Source organism: Typopeltis vanoorti, chromosome 14 (genome assembly GCF_054136105.1).
Source record: "Typopeltis vanoorti isolate ZY-2024b chromosome 14, IOZ_Tvanoo_1.0, whole genome shotgun sequence".
NCBI lineage: Eukaryota > Metazoa > Arthropoda > Arachnida > Uropygi > Thelyphonidae > Typopeltis > Typopeltis vanoorti.
This window is the reverse complement of record NC_143562.1, coordinates 101,869,725-101,887,554: the sequence shown is the minus strand read 5'-3', so window position 1 is coordinate 101,887,554 and position 17,830 is coordinate 101,869,725. Positions and strand designations below refer to the sequence as shown.

Below are 17,830 nucleotides of genomic sequence, written 5' to 3'. Positions count from 1 at the left end.
CGAAAAATCTACCATACTGGACCTTCAAAATAACGAAACCATGTTAAGAATTTCAGAAACCATAGCTATAAGATGCGACAGCAATTCCATAAACGTCTATCGCTCCACCTTGTTCAAATTAATCCGAGATTTCCGCCAATGAGCAATGACTAAAAAAGTTCTATGCAACCATAAAAGTGACTTCACCTTTTTCATTTGTTTTGCCCAAAGTCCTCTTCACATTTCTGCAGACGACTCCTAAGTCGAAACGGCTCAAATAGTATTAAATATTAAATAGTATTAAAAGGCTTCGCCCATTCCTTGTAAGGAAATAAAAGGCGTTAGCTGATTTTATATATACTGTGTGTATATATATATATATATATATATATATATTAATGGAATATATATTTTTATTTCTTTTTCTTATATAATCCGAAAACCCTGCTGTAGGAGACCAAACATGGAACTTTTTCAAGCTACTCCAATAAGCCGGGCGGTGGTCTCACACTGAGTGATGAAGTTCATCTCCAACCTATAAACAGTTACAAACATCCAGGCCCACCGCGAGATTCCAACTGTTGGTTGGAAAACAGATACGCTAATCACTCGACATACTAGGCTGACAAAGATAAATAAGTACAAATAACAATTATTACTATATAAATAAGTACAAATAACAATTAATAATAACGATACTTATTAAAATATTAATAATGCTAGTTCATAAATATCATATACAGGTTCTGTGGAGGATATTGTAGTTTTGTTCACAGAATCTAGCAAGAAAGATCGAACTGTTTCTGGTAAACCTGGAAAACACACATGTACTGCAACGTATTTTAACCACTACTTGAAGATTTCCTTGAATTGAATATAGACTACAGAAAAGGACCGAGCTGGTTGACCGAGTGGTCAGCGTATCCGCTCTCCAGTCAAGAGACTGCGGTTCGAATCCTGACAGGGGCATGGATGGTTGTGATTGGCCTAACTCTTTGTGCAAAGAACATTGCGACCCAACCCCTTCTTGCAGAAGGCCTCACACCCAAAACCCAATGAGGTACGGGAGTTACCATACGACGTCACATGTGAGTAAGTAACTAACTACGGAAAAGGTACTGTCTGAAGCCTCATTGCAATGTCAGTATAAAGTCAAATTGCCAGGCCATAAGTAAACTATACTTTGCTATGACCACACTATTTTGCAAATTATGTGGATTTCTGGATCATCCACTAGCCTTTTATTTCCACAAAAAGAAATGTCAATACATCGTTTGCTTTCCTTTCGTAGAAATTACAGATAGCACTCTTTTGTGTCAACTTTCTACAAAATGTTCATGAATGAACTCAGGTATTTTAGCCTATTCTAACTGGAAAATGGCATTCAGTTCCTGTCAAGTATCTGTTGTTTTTGCTCTCAATCGGTGTTCTAATGCTTTCCAAAAGTGCTTCTGTAGACGGATGAGAAATGCATGCACCCTACAGAGTTCGGATATTAAACCTTTCACTTCAAAAAAAAAAAAAAAAAAAAAATCAGCTAACGCCTTTTTATTCCCGTATATACGGGAGTAGGCGAGGCCATTTAGCCCTATCTAACTTTTGGAGACTGAGTGGGCAGTTCAATCTCCACTGGTACCCAATCAGAGACAGATGGCCCAAGGCTATCACTAATTAAGCGGTACGCAGTGAAGAGAGACGGCTCAAAAATGTGCCGCCATCTCGTGGTCTCTAACCTCGTATTTAATGTCTGAAATAATGTGGGTTCTACGGTCGATTTTCTTGAGTTTACAGGACGAAAAACCTGCTTGCCCGTGCCAGAGATCGACTAACTCGGGAACCGGTCGAAAAAAGGCTTAGAAAAATTTCCTCTAGTCGCCGACTAGACTCGAAACCAAGACTTCCTTCGTACGGCCTAGCGCGGTGGTGTGCAAACGCCACATCCACTGAGCTACACAGGCTCTTATCCTGCCGGCGTGCCGGAAAGATGACCAAACTTGATCATTTAGAGGAAGTAAAAGTCGTAACCTTTCACTTCCATTGCTTTAAATCATGTCCGGGTAAGAATAGTTAAGGATGCGGAGAATGTAAGAGTACTTTTCATCCGAAAATGAGTTGGCTAGTCTCAAATGGCTTTGGTAGGGTTTTACCACCAGGAAACTTGAGTTGTTTTTTTTTTCCCCCATCAGCCGTACTTCACTGGATCCTAGTTCAGAGTGGACAATATAGAATTATCTGAAATCTCAGCGTCATGTCCTGTGTTTATTTTCGCTCACTACGCCAGTATTGTTATTTATAAAAAAAGAATAGTCATTTCTAGAGCAGTAATAACACGCATCATGTAATCAGTGGCAAGATTTTCTTCGTCTATGTGAGATCCTCTCCCAAACCGGTAGAAACTTATCTCTATACCAGAGGGCACCAATCTGTGGTCCGCGGAAAAATTTTGGTGGTTCATGGAGAAATTTGGACACCAACACAGGATCGCTGACAATTTTCGTCTAGGGTCGCTTTTGTCGTCGGGCCACCGGTGGCGCGGCTTGCGAACACTAGTATGCATGCGCCAGGCTTCAGTGGTGCATGCGTACCGTCACAACATTAAAACCCCCTGTGAATACAGATCCTCGTCTGATTGTTTTATTTTGTTGAAGCGAATTGTCGTCTGTCAACACTATACTGGTGTTTATTCCTCGCGTCATTCTTCTTAGGTAAGCGACCAGTGATGTTTTTATTTTAACTTTGCACAGTGTGATATTTAATGGCATCGAAGAGCTTGAGTTTGATAACTGTCATTTCTTGTTTGGTTTAAGATTCGAATAAAATAAACCCACAATGAGTGAGAAAAAGCAACCAAGCATTTTGCATTTCTTTGGTAATACTTCGTGTAACCGTGAGTTGATCAATGAATCAGCGCCTCCACAGCCCCTTCCAGGCACCATCAGGAAGGAAATTACAACTGGAGGCGGAGAGAAGAAAAAGTTCCAAGTTTCAAGAAAATATGATGTGGATTACTTGAAGTTTGGATTTATTCAAGAACCTGGAAATGAGCTGGATCCATGGCCGCTTTTTGTTGTGTGTTCTGAGAGATTATGCAATGATGCCATGAAAACTTCGAAACTTGCCAAGCACTTGCAGTCAAAACACTCAGATTTAGCTAAGAAACCAGTTGAATATTTTCAAAGGATGCGAGAAAGTATGCAAAAGCAAATAAGTTCATTAGCAAACATGACTGTCGAAGATAAGTCCCTAGTAAAGGCTTTTTATTTGATAGCACTTCAAATCGCGAAAAGTAAAAAACCGTATACGATTGGAGAGGAATTAACTAAGCCTTGCTTGTTACAAGCCTGTGAAGAGGTCTTGGGGGCTGTTCAGAGACTGAAAGTAATTCCTATGTCCGCTAACACCGTGAAGCGCGTTATCGAAGACATGGCCGAAGATATTGAAAATCAAGTGATAGAAATGGTGACAAATTCAACGTTTTATTCAATTCAACTCGACGAATCAACAGACATAACTAAAAAGGCAGGTCTTCTGTTTTGTGAGGTTTGAGTGTCAAGGAGAGCTAAAGGAAGAAATTTTCTGTTCGCTCAACTTGCCGGGTAGAACAACCGGATCTGAGATTTTCGATGCACTTGCTGGTTATTTACTGAGACACGGTATTGAATGGAAGAAATGTGTTGGGATATGCATTGATGGTGCCGCAAGCATGACCGGGTATCTTTCAGGAGTTATTACAAAAGTGAAAGATGTTGGGCATCCAGGCATCTTGTTTACTCATTGTATTTTACATCGTGAGCAACTTGCGATGAAAAGAATGTCCCCAGAACTGCACGAAGTACTCTCTGATGTAATTAAAATTGTAAATGAAATTCGACACAAAGCGCTCAATTCTCGAATATTTGAGGCACTGTGTGAAGAAATGGACTCTCAATATATTCTCATCTCCTTCACGCTGAGGTGTGATGGCTGTCGAGAGGCAAAATATTAACCCGATTGTTCAACTTGCACCAAGAAGTAAAGTTATTTTTCCAGCAACAAAATAAATCGAAATTCCTAGATCTCTTGTCCGACGATGATTGTCTAGCCAAGCTTGCATACCTGGCAGATATTTTTTCACTGTTAAGCGAGCTAAACACGTCCTTGCAAGGACAGCTTACGGACGTGTTCACACTGCGAGGTAAAATGGATGCATTTCAAAAGAAAATATTGCTGTTGCAAACGCAGTAGGCTGAAGAAGATCTGCAAATGTTTCCGAATCTTGATGAGTATATTAAAGAAGAGGATGTCAACCGACAGGTAATAACCATTGTTCGACAGCACTTTTGACCGTTATAATAACTTTTGACACTTATTACCCAAAGGAAGAGGACCACAGACATGGCATATGTGGATAATTGGTCCATTTTTGGCGAAAATTGAAGATAGCAATTTGAGCATGAAAGAAAAAGAAAGCCTAATCGATCTATCATCCGACGACAGCCTCAAAGCTAAATTCCACTCGTCCCCATCAAGACATCATTTTTGGCTATCCGTAAAAAGTGAATACCCAGTGCTGAGTGAAAAAGCCATCAAAATTTTGATTCCATTTGCAACAACCTATTTGTGTGAAAAGAAATTCTCATCTGTTACGGCAATTAAAAACAAGTACCGCTGTCGGCTTGAAATAGAAACGGCTATCCGTGTTGCAGTGACATCATTGGAGCCAAGAATCCATAAACTTATTTCAAACGAGAAGCAACATATATCACACTAATAATTTTGTTATAATTAAACAAGTACATTTCATATTAATAAAATGAAACTTTTATTATCATTATTTATTACATGTTTGTATCTTTTTTTTTTTTTTAAAAAAAAAACATTCATATTAGTGGTCCGCGGGATTCAAAATTGTGAGTTTAGTGGTCTGTGAGGTCAAAAAGATTGGCGACCGCTGCTCTAAACAACCATTATTTGGTTGTTTAGAGCAGCGCTCGCTCGTTCGCGCAGCAAACCTGTTCACCATACCACAATTTTTCAGTAGTCTACTGTCAGTTCCCGTTGAGCTGCTGTTTAGCAAGAACTCGGAAATCCTTATATGAAAATTTAGCGTTCTGGTTCTAACCACTGTAAATGTCCCGAGTTTATGGTTGGAAGAATAAAACAGTACATGTCACCATATTTTAATGACGTCGACTACAATTGATCTCGAATACGCTGATAATGATGCAGCTCAAGGTGCACCGTATCCATTATACTTTGCTATGACACGTCATGGTAAATAGGTGAGAATAATGAAATAAATTGTATAAAGTAAAAGTCGTGTTATTATTGCACATTAGAATGGCTTGAGAGAAGGATTAATGTGGGACAGAGTTTCGTAATATCTGAATTACTTTTTAATAGTCATTGATTGGATTATTAAAAAGGTTACAGGTATAAAGAGAGGAATTAAATAGAATCTCGCATCACAGCTGCTGGAAGATGTAGATTTTACTGGTAACAGTTTTAATTTAACCAAAACACGCTGACATATAAGCAAATTGAAGCATTGTGTAAGATAGCCGAAAAAATTGGATATAAATATGAATAAAACTAGTTCTTAAACTTGAACAAATACTAGAAAGAAGTTTATTAAATTACAGGAGAATTTTACATACTGACAAGGATATATAATACAAAGATTGTTGAAAGCAAACACTTCTTTTAGAAGAGTGAATAATACAGGGTGTTTTCAAAGAGAATGACCCGATTTCAAATAATTATATTTAATAATGAAAATGTGGTACAGTTACAAACTAAATTACCAAGTATGAAGTAAGGCCTAAAGTTTCACTCACCACAATTACAAATGCTCAATGTGCCCCCCACCTGCTGCACGGACAACATCAAGCCGATAGCTGAATTCATCCCAAACGCTTCTGAGAGTGTCTTCTGTCACAGAATTTACTGCAGCCGTGATTCTGGTTCTGAGCTCATCCAAGTCAGCGGGTAATGGAGGAACATGAACACAGTCTTTTACGTATCCCCATAAAAAGAAGTCATAAGGTGTGATGTCTGGAGATCTTGGAGGCCAAGAGTGTAGTGCCAAGTCGTGAGGTCCCGTGCGTCCAATCCAACGCTGAGGCAAGGTTTCGTTTAGAAACCGACGAACTTGGAGGTTCCAATGTGACGGTGCTCCGTCTTGCTGAAAAATGTAATCTTCAGATTCTTCATTCAGTTGTGGAAGTAGCCAGTCCTGCAGGCATTTCAAGTTTCCCGTAACAGCGTTTTCCTCAAAAAAGAAAGGGCCATAAACCTTTCTAACTGAAACCGCGCAAAAAACATTAAGTTTTGGTGAATCACGTTCATGTTGAACAATTTCATGTGGATTCTCAAGTCCCCATATGCGAACATCGTGGCGCGAAACTTTACCGCTTAGATGAAAGGTTGCTTCATCACTAAAACTCAACCTTTGTAGGGAGGTGTCGTCCTCCAAGTCCTCTAACAGATTAGCACGAAAATCTGTTTTTTTTTTTTTTTTTGTCACCTACAAGAAGAGCTTGTACCAGTTACAATCTGTATGGCTTCATAAGCAAACGCTGTCGTAACACAGCCAAACAGTTACATGAGGGATGGTAAGTTCTCGGCTAGCATGACGAGTGGACTTGCGCGGGTTTCGCTGAAAAGCCTCTTGAATTCGTTGCACATTCCCCTCTGAGGTGCGTGGTCGTCCAGGACTCTTTCCCTTACATAAACATTCTGTTTCTTGAAATTGTCGATACCAACGACTAATGTTTTTGTCCAGTGGTGGATCGTTTCCTTAACGTCGTCTAAACGCACGCTGCACCGTAATCACGAACTCAGTCTTGCTAAATTCGAGAACACAAAACGGCTTCTGTTGACTAGACTCCATCTTCTAATTAACTAAGTGTAGTGGCTATTTGGGCGCTAGTAGTGGCATCTAGCGGTCGACATATTAAACTCTGGGCCAAGGCCGTTCACATGGTACAAATCGCATTCATTTGTGGTTCGTGGTTGCAGAGATATACAATTTTCAAATCGGGACATTCTTTTTGAAACACCCTGTACATGGAAATCATCCAGATATCATAAAACAAAACAATGATTTCTCTTGGCAATGTGAAATCTGCTTATATGGATCAAAAACATGGAAATGCAGAAAGAAACAAGAAGCCCAATTAAATAGTTTTCGAAAAAAGCATTTGCGTAAAAAAAATTACAATTATTTTGGCCACCAACGTATAATAAATGATGAGTTATAAAAAAGGGCTGAGATAAAGGCATCACCAATGAATAAAAAAAGAGAAAAAAATGCATTGTACATATACCGTATTTCCCCGAAAATAAGACCGGTCTTATATTAATTTTCGCTCCAAAAGACGCATTAGGGCTTATTTTCAGGGGATGTCTTATTTTTTCATCTACAACAATCTACATTTATTCATGTACAAAAATCTACATTTATTCAAAGACAGTCATGTCATCTTCTTCTGGAAGATCGTCATAACTCTCCATACCCCGAATTCCAGCCTGAATTTCTTGCGACTCCATTTCCTGTAGAACCATTGGCCTCAATCGCTCATGTCCAGCAATAGAGCTCTCCTTAAATGAACAATTCTTGTCCATGTAGCCTGCTTGTAGTGCATTGGCAACACAGCTGTCAGTGATTTTATCCCATGAATTCTTCACTCAAGGCACGACCTCTTGCAGGCTAGGCTTCACGAAGTTTTCACACTGATTTCTCTCCATTCTATTTTCAACGTAGTCATTGATTTCCATGTGCAAATGGTCCTTGAATGACTTGTTTATTGCAATATCAAGAGTCTGGAGATAGGCAGTAATTCCTGCGGGAATCATTATTTGATCTATTATTCTCTCTGCAAGGAAGTTCTTCATGTCTTTAGCGCGGTGAGTACTGGCTGAATCCCAGACTAGTAGACCTCTTTGACCACCTTGCAAAACAAGTGGCAACATTAAATCGACCCACTTCCTTATAACTGCTTGTGTGCACCAGGCGTTTTCGGCTTCAAGAACATACATGCCTCAAACACGTTCAATCTTATCTTTCTGCCCTTAGTTATGATTAGAGGTGGAGCTTTCTTTCCATCCAGACGAGTTGCCAAAATACAGGTAACACGTGCACTTTCGTAACTAGTGGAGGGAATGTAGATTGACGAGGCACCCCTCTGATTAATTGTCGTTTGAGATCCTTGGCCCATAAAAACCGCAGTTTCATCCATTGCAATCATGTTGGAGAGTTGGTATTTAGAAAAGTCGATACCATCAACAAAGGACTTGAATGCAACTGCACGTTTAATAACTTTAATATCTTCCAATCTTCTAATTGACAGTTCTAAGACAGTTCATATCGCTGAAGGAAGCCATCCAGCCAGTGTTGTCATGCTTTGAATTCTTCTGGGGATATTTCTAACTGTGGTGCCAATGCAAGGGCAAATGAATGCTTGGATATCAGCCCTGCACACAACCAAAGCCTTTGTTCTCCTGTCAGCAATCCATTCACAGATGATGTCTTCCAGCTCAGGAAATAATGGTTGCCGACGTGATCCACACTTGCGCTTCTTAGCATTTTCCTCGTCCACCTATTGACTGAGGTTATCGTACTCTGCTCGGCATTTTCGGACCATTCGGAGATCCAACTTCTTCTCTTTGCAGAAAGCCGTAAGATTCTTGCCCCGGGAGTCCTCCGCGATTCCTTTCTTGTACTCGACGGAATAGGTCTTTCGTTTTGCACTCATCTTGTCTTGGGGTCAAAATATTATTCCCTTTAAATTTACTGTTAAATCAAGTGTTAATTGAAGACTTACGAGACAGGAGTGGCAACACAAATGATGACAGTTAAGAATGTTGGTCTACACCAGTGTTTCTCAATGTGGGGAAATTTGAATATTTTGGGGGGCAATTAAAAAATGATTTGCATTCGTCACCTCATCACTGATATACTCAAAACACTCACCATTGTCGGCGAGGTGGGACATCAAAATCTTTGAGGCGTTAAGGTGGGGCATGTTCCAAAAAACATTGGGAAATTCTGGTCTACACAAAAGCGACGAAAAATTGCAGGTACCAAAATTCAGAAAACGTTTCTTTATTTCACAAGTGCATTAAGTACGTCCGTTACAACACACGACGTATTGAATTATCAAGATTCATGTTAGACACAACCACGTCCGTTCGTTATCAAGTGCGCACGTTATTCGTGAGTTGTGTCTGTACTCCAATTGGTCATTTGGCAATAAGTCTCGAGTTCATCTGTTTACATAGGCGTTTACCTCTCGTCCAAAGGCGCCCGCTTGGGTATTTACAAATACTTAATTATATTTATATTATCATTTATTTTAAGTATTAATGTCAATAATATTATTCATTTATATTTAATTATATAAATATAAATGAATTTTTATATTTATATTTTTTATATTATAAATGAATATTTTATAATTCAATACGTTCATCGTGTGTTGCAACGGACGTACTAAGTGCGTCCGTCTGGCTGACGATCTTAACTGGGGCTTAATTTTGGGGTAGGGCTTATATTACTAACATCCTGAAAAATCATGCTAGGACTTATTTTCCGGTTAGGTCTTATTTTCGGGGAAATACGGTACTACTAATGGACAGAATAGAAATTTCAAAAGATAGCTTTGACATAGATATCCCAGTAGGTAAAAAAAAAAGGGGGGGGGGGAGGAAATACTTAAAGTAATTACGGCTGAAGCAATTAAGGCAATGAGGTCTGTGTGTGGTGTCTGTAAAAGGCTTGTTCTGCCCGGCATAACTGTTTCCGGGAGACCGGCTAACTCACCTTCAGTTACAAGGCCGCTGTAAAGGTTCTTAGATGGAATTCGAACCTAGTTCTTTTCAAAGGAAACGCATCATCGATACCTACTGCATTACGCAGGTAAATAGGTATGGCACATCGTTTGGCACGGTACGCAGCATTCGAGAAAATGTGTACATTTTGTAGTATAGTGCATTTGTCCAATTTTTAATTAAAACATTAATTAGAAATATTAATATAACTATTTTTATTAGAAAAAAGTACGTCATAACGAATTTTAGATGCAACTAGGTATGATTTAAATCATAAAATATTGCAGTCGGCCTGTTTTTGCTTGTACTTGGTAAAAATTCTGGTTTCTTAGATCATACACTTTTCTCTGTCTGACTCAAAAAAGTTATTGTTTATCACCATTTTTTTTTTTTTTTTTGGCTTCTCAAAAGTTTTCAACATAAGTGTGTGTGTGAGAGAGGGAAGAAGTTCAGCCATTTATATAGGAGGAACGCGAATCGACCGTTGGCGTGATTCTCCATCATCCTTCAATAAGCTTTCAGTGATTTCTTTGAGAGCTTTAAATGCCTCTATGCTTTGAGTGCTTTCATGCTTCGTTAAGTTTATTTTCTCATCATTAGGTCATTTCGATGTATGGTAGTTGTACTAATGCACATAACGCACAAAAATCAGCAAACGTTTTTAAAATTCAGGTGGCGATTTTTTTTAACAGCAACATTAAGTGTACCTCAAAGGATAATTTAACATTCGTGTAAACTTATTTTTTTTTGGGGGGGGGGGTTGTAGGCGAAAATACGTCACTTTCATAATATGATTCTTGTTGTTCTGGTGACGAACATGACTGAAATTTTTCATAGGCTTGGTCTGAAAATTAGAAAAACAAGAAGAGTGTTAATAATTTTTTTTTCTTCAAATTCCATACTGCCTTTTAAGCAGTCCATTCGTTTCTCCATGCTAAACTAATGTGATGTACTCGTACATCGCATTTCTCTACTGGAGTGACGTAATGGTGCTTACTCTATTCGATCAGAAGTTAAGGATTAGTTAGGTTTCCCAAATATTATGCATGCTTCACTCCTACCAGTAGGGAGACGAACATGCCAAGAAATAATGATTCATATTATTTCCCCAGTAGCCCAAACTATCGTCAGAGTAATCTGATCTAGACAGATGATTCCTCTAGGAGTCTGACTTAACAGATAAAGTACATAGTGTATATTGTTCATAGAAAATGTAAATAAAATATAGAAATATTGAGACATTTACTACGGTTACCACATCATGCAACGTGAATAAATGAATTTCAGCTGACTTTGATTTTTGTTTTACATAAAGGGTTACAAATAACTCTTCTCGGCTCTACCTTGCCAATATTAAATTAATAGAAGCGCTTGTACTTGTTTTGACTTGAAAAAGCCGTAAACAAGTCGTAAAGGAATTCTCATAGCTGCCTTTATTTACCCCCCCCCCCCCACAAAAATATGTGCAGCTCTTTCAGACTAATATCTGAAATAGTGGTTTGAAAACGTTCCATGTGTAATTTATTTTAGTTCCGGATTTATCCAACCGTATCCACCCATAACGCTAATACTGTTATAATATAATATAAGTTTACATCATTTCTTGGGTCAGATTTATATAAAAGATATTGTTTCAAAACCAAAGCAGGATGTACTATGAACCATCGTTCGACGTTTACCAGATTAAAGAAATATTATATTTCTTTACTACAACAAAATGTACATGCATGAAAGAACCTGTGTCAGTGCGAAGGTAATGGTGATATATTTAGCTTCGCTATTCGTAGAGAATTGCAATGTGAAATAATAATAATATTGATGGACAACTTACTGCGTTGTTTACTACATTGCTAGGAGGGGGAGTGTGGGTATTATTGATGATTACTGTTTTCACCACCTTGCAAATCCTCTGATGCACTGGTAGACGCTCCGGAAAGAACGTTCGACCGCAAGAAGGGCACGGAACTAGCTGTGCTTCTACGATTTGCCAAGCAGGATCATTGGCGTCTTTTATTGTTAAGTTTTCCTCTGCCTTTTCTGGAGGAGGTGCATCGTTGACAGTGGATTGTGCGTTGCTGGTTTTAGTCTGTTGGAAAGAAAATTATTTTAAAGTATTAATGAAAAATTAATCTATCTCCATCGCATGCATGTTTAATTTATTACTTATTTTCATTATCACTATCAAGATGCTATCTTCTTACTATCTTTTCCTGAAAAGGAATAGCAGCATTGCATATTGAATTATATAATAAAAAAATCATAATCAGCTGCGTAATAATATTTCTTCAAGTTGGTCGGAAAACAAACTACAAAATGCGAAGTGAAGAAATATAATTAATACTTAATTAGGTTGTATAACATGAAGAGTTGTTGAAATAATATAATTATTGCTTTATATATAATGCCCTTATGGTGCAAAGAGTTAAAAATCTTAAAGCGTTTGTTATCGAAGAAAACGATGACGTCATTTAGGTTTGAGACCGACAGATGTGGCAATTAGGTTTGCTGCAATTTTAGTATCCGTGTTGATATTGACAATTATACATTGCATTTTATCAGCAATTCGATGGATGATATAGTCTATTGGACAAAAATATTGCCTTCGATCTTCTATGATACTGCGGTTTTCATCATATAAGGATGTCAGTAGTACTTGAGTGCAAATGTGATGCGAGTAATACTGTGCATAGTAAAATAATGGGCTTTTTAACTGTTAATAAAAAATGTCTGGCAGTTTTGTGGTATAGGAAAAGTAAACACAGCTTAAAGATATATTGACGCGTAAGATATATAGAACGCCAAGTGTATAATCAGATTACTTTACGAAAAGTAGCAAAATTGGTCTCATATATCAAGAGGGATTTTAATTTCCTCTTTAGTTACACCAAACCACTTTAAAACCACACCATTTAAATCTTTTTCGTCATTTGTATTTTTCTTTTTTGTACTTCAAAAGTTACGAGTGAAAAACCAATATTGTCAATAACTTTTTCTAACTAAGTATCTATTCGTACTTTATATTTATCTAGCATTTGAAAAAAAATGCAGCTTTTTCAATCAAAGTAGAGCAACGAAAGTTTAGATGTCATATTTTTCATGCTTACCTAGAAAATAGATAGTATTCGTAAGAAACTAGATTCAATATGAATATTACAAGAGAGAGAGAGAGAGAGAGACACGCCTTTTGTGTCTAGAAAGGAGGTTATAATTGGGGGAAGGAACGCTTAACCCACTAAAGCAACAGTAGCATCGCCTTATGTTTGTATTTATGATTTACTATAAGATATACTTCTAATTAACTAGAAAATAGTTTTTCAATAGAAGTGCTCCATACTGCTGTGCACGATTTTGATTCTCATTGACTGTCGCGTGCTTACTGGAGGTCAACGTCCTGAACTACCATATACTTGGTGTTAGACAATTGACAGTCACATTGGCAAGCTCACTCATGGGATTTTTCATTGTTATTCTCTGTGATACTGTCGCGATCGAGTACCGATCTACTACGTGTTGCTAGGGCCAACCGTTTACATTTAACGGAAATCCCATCATTTACTTTGAATTTTGAACAGATAGGCTTATGTGGCAACGACCTTATTAAACAAAGGGGACCGAAAATGGTCAAATCGTTTAGTTCACAGTAACGATAACAAATATTTTTTGCGTTTTTCCTAAGAATTTAGTAATATAAATGATGAGTTAGATATTGGTTTATTTAAATTGACATTCATAGTCAGAAATTCCGTGACTAAGAAAATATAGATTTGAAAACTGTTTTGTTAGTTACGTGCATTTGGATACTCGCAACGATCGATACTTTTAGTTACGCACATTTAGATAGTTGAAGGAAATGTTTTAAATAAGCGGCATACGTCGTTTAATTATCGATAAAAATTGGTTGTAGACTTATATGAAGATTTATTCGAATAGAATTGAACATAAATTTTATATTGATAGTTTTTTGTATAATATTTTTGTAGCATAACTTTCACAGCACAGTTTGTTTATTTTTATTTGTAGCATAGCTTTCGCTCAAACCAAGGACATTTGAAAGTAATGAAGGCATCGCAGCACTGTGCAGTGGAAAGCGAATTTTGTTAATTTATACATATTACGTATCTTACACGCCTTATCTTCGATACCATTCACTAATATTTATTGTAATTACTTTATTGTTAAGGTAATTAATACTTCTCATGCAAATTATACTTAGTTCTGAAACCTGGAAAGCCAATTTGTTATTAATTCATACATATTACGTATCTTATCGTCTTATCTTCGATACCATTCACTAATATTTATTGTGATTACTTTATTGCTAAGGTAATTAATACTTCTCATGCAAACTATAATTAGTTCTGAAACCTAGTGGCCATTTTAGGATACAAACCTACGTAACAGATTAGTACACAACTCATTTCTCCTACCATTGTTCGACTTCGTTTATATAATTATGTGAATCTCGCCTATGTTTTTAAACCATTGCAAGACTCCAATAAGCAGGATGATGGTCTCATACCAGGCGAACGAAATTCATCTCCAGCTCTAAAGACCTTCGCTAACCTCGAACCCACAGCCTGTTAGTTGGAGAGTGGATATATATCTTCCATTGTAGATAGGCTCTCTGTACGCCAAATAACTGTTTATTTTTCGAGACCTCTAGTGGTATGTCCGGAAATGGCAGTGGTCCGTTGTTTAACTTTTAAGTGAAATGAGTGTTGGCTATTCAGGTAGTATGTAAATTCTTTTTACTCTTCTGATGAATCTGGCCAGATGACGAATAACGCGATCAAATCTACAAAATGTAGAAATTTTGAGTTCCTGATGGTAGTTTTTGTGGCGTAGTGATTTTATATGGTCATCCTTCACCTTCGGGAGGTTTCCTTGTTGAAGTCTACGAAGAGAATAAATTCCGTTATTTGGTATACAGAAAGCTTATCCACATTGGAAGATGTCCTATGTCTCATTTATCCACCATCACCTTTCGTAGAAAATAGGAATAATTAAAGTACAAAGAGTAAACAGCTTCTCTCTAGCAATATAGACAAGAGCAGTCTAGAACTTAAATACCTCAGCCATATCCTATCTCAAATTACATGTAAATACAAGACGATCAGCCTTCCCCCCCCTCCCTCCACAGATAGTGGAAAATAAGAATATAAAGGACTGTAATCCTTTCATAATATCCAACATGTAACGGATAAAATTTCTTAAATAAACAGCATGGCATAAATTTAGATTCATCCTACTATAGAAGATCTCAAGAATTTTAACCCCCCCGCCCCCCTTCTCCAAACCATTCTTCCGCCGAACAGCGGATTTGTAAAAACTAGGGATTTACAAACCCACTATTCATACAGCGTATGTTTGGTAAGACAAACAGGACGATCCGAAGAAAGATTCACATGTCAGAACGTGTTTAAGATGTAGAAAAGAATAGAAAACTAAATATCCGGATTAGCCTATCATACACCCAACGACGGTCATCCAGAAATTCCATACATGGGCTATAACTACTTCTTCAGAAAATTCAAGAAAACTTCAGAAATGCTAACGCATACCTACTCAGAGTAATAAAAGCCAAGGCATTTATGAAGAATTTCATGCACACAGATATTATATGGTGCGTATTATATGCACCATAAAAGGTCTATTTGCACATATATCACCAAGAATTCATTATTAAACCAGTTTTCTACCGCTGATTCTAATTCCAGCTTTGATAACAGTAAATGTCTCGTCTCTTTTAATTGATATCTAACAAACTCTAAGAAGTGTACGAAATATATCTATATATATATATATATATATATATATATATATATATATATATATATATATATATATAAGAAAATAGTAGAGAAGTGCTGAACTAATAAAAACTGGTCTTAGAATTATGTGGTTTTTATACTGGAACTCTCAAGAATTTTTTATGTATTCAAGTCCTTTCCTATTCAAACTGGGCCTTGGAAGCATTCATGTTTGCTTGCTTCTATTCAATAATAAGAGATGCTTGAACTTCAAGTTAATTCTGATAAAAGCAGTTAATAAGAATAATCTGGAATCAAAACAAGGGTTTGTGTATTTTAAGGGTAGAATTTCAGAATAGCACTTCTGTTTTTTTTCCGCCATGGTAGGGTTTGCTAAAACACAAGGTGGAGTAAGTATTTTTTGATGACAAAAAATATATAATCGTCAATTAGAAAAAAGTATTTTAGGAAATGAATATAAATTTAAGCACTTGCATGTTTCATTATATTAATAATATAAAGAATAAGGTTAGCAGAAATTTAAAAGGGCTTACGAGATGAATTCCATCGCCTATTCTGGTTTGAGACCACCGTCCGGCTTGCTGGAGGAGGAGGCTTGAAGTGGCTTGAAAAGGTTCTTTGTTTGGTCTGGATTTCAGGATTGTGTAAATAGTAAATAAAAATACAAAAAAAAGAAAGAATAAAAATGGAAAAAATCCTTAATCCTTATTCCACTCGCGATACAAACGTACTATGGGTTTATAACCTTTTGTGGACTGGAGTAATAAAAATATATTTAATTTCCTCTCCTGAGCGCTTTCTCAAAGTATTCTTCCAACATACTAAGATTCCTCCATTATCGTAATTTCCAAATTGAATTGCGCATCGTTCTCGCAGCATTCATCGCAATAAAATATTCCAAACATTTCTGAAATCAAATTTCCTTAAGTTCGGTTTCTGAAATGTTTGGAAATATTGCAGTTAAGTACTGGAAGGCAGGTTTCCATTTTTGTCCGATGCTTTAACAAACTTTCTCGTGAGACTAAGCTTAATATGCAATGTCGGAAATATTTTTTCTTGGTATCAGTGATGAATTAGTGTTTGATATCTTTTCCTGGTAAAACTTCGGAATGCAATATTTTTTGCTCATAACTTTTCGCCCTGCCGTTTCACAAGTAGGAAAGTAGCAGCGTTTTATAAATCCTTGTGTACCCGCGCAGTCGCGAGAACTAACTACACACCATTTGTCCTTCGTTTGGTTTCGAATCTCGTTTAGGATGAAAGGAATCCTTATACGAGGATTTTTCAAACTATGAGCTATCCGGTCTCATGTGATGACGGGTGAGATTTTCTGCCACTACCAGTATCTTGTTAACATAACAGTACTGAAATTACTTTTAAATCGCCACACATATTCCAGCAGTCTCGTACATCATTGCTCTCATCAATTCGGACATTTTCAAGTCTCCCCATACTAATGACATGTGCAAGGGATATGGAAGTCTTTGTAATATTTTTATATAACAGAACTACTTTTAAGGTTGCTTTCGAAGTATCTACAATAAGCTCCAATTCTTCTGTTCATTAACTGCATTTATTTTAAGAATCTTTCTATCTCAAGTCAATAAAAAATTCCATTATTTAAGTTAAGGGGATAATAAATCCCTCATTATTTCAAAGCCGAATAAGAAGATCGAAATCTAAGAATTTCATGCCGAAGAACTTCTGGCGAGTCCAAGCGTAAGTCAATACTTGGTAGTACAACACTAGGACAACTCGGAGCAAAGGTGGAGCAAGTTTCGATCACTGTCCTTAATATTTTCTCATAATGTAAAACGCAGCTCCTAGGAGATGTATTACTGTTTTACATTATGAGGTAAGCTCACTACCCAGACCGGTTTCGATCTTTATTGAGATCTCATCAGTGAGTAGGTAGACCTGGATAATACCAAGGTTTCGTCGCCGAAAAAAATATCCTCTTGGCTCTTTATTGTAATTCCATTATTTGTCACAGATTATGAGGCCATAATTTCGTTTCTCTTTCTAAAAACAAAATTTCAGACCTTTTTATTTTGTTCTTCCGCCCTATTTCATACGAAAAATAACGAAAGTGTGCAGTAAGTATTTATCCTGCTATCAATGCTGTGTGGTTGTTTAAAACGTAAATGATTATAAGTTACAGTCGCGTGTATGACAAAAGTAGTTCACGCGTCTGACAGCCCCTAAATTTAAATGTGACAGACCAATGTTACTAAAGCAAAGAGAGAGAGAGAGAGATTCAAAGATATCAT

General features: G+C 37.0%; 1 protein-coding gene across 1 annotated transcript in view; it reads right to left on the bottom strand.

Annotated features, from left to right (window-relative positions):
* LOC150099805 (uncharacterized) overlaps positions 1-17,830 on the bottom strand; it is a 96,617-nt gene that overhangs the window by 12,521 nt on the left and 66,266 nt on the right. Inside the window, exon 3 of the mRNA XM_090403495.1 lies at positions 11,621-11,875. Within this exon, the coding sequence (XP_090259621.1) occupies positions 11,621-11,875 (255 nt within the window). The remainder of the gene's footprint in view (positions 1-11,620; positions 11,876-17,830) is intronic.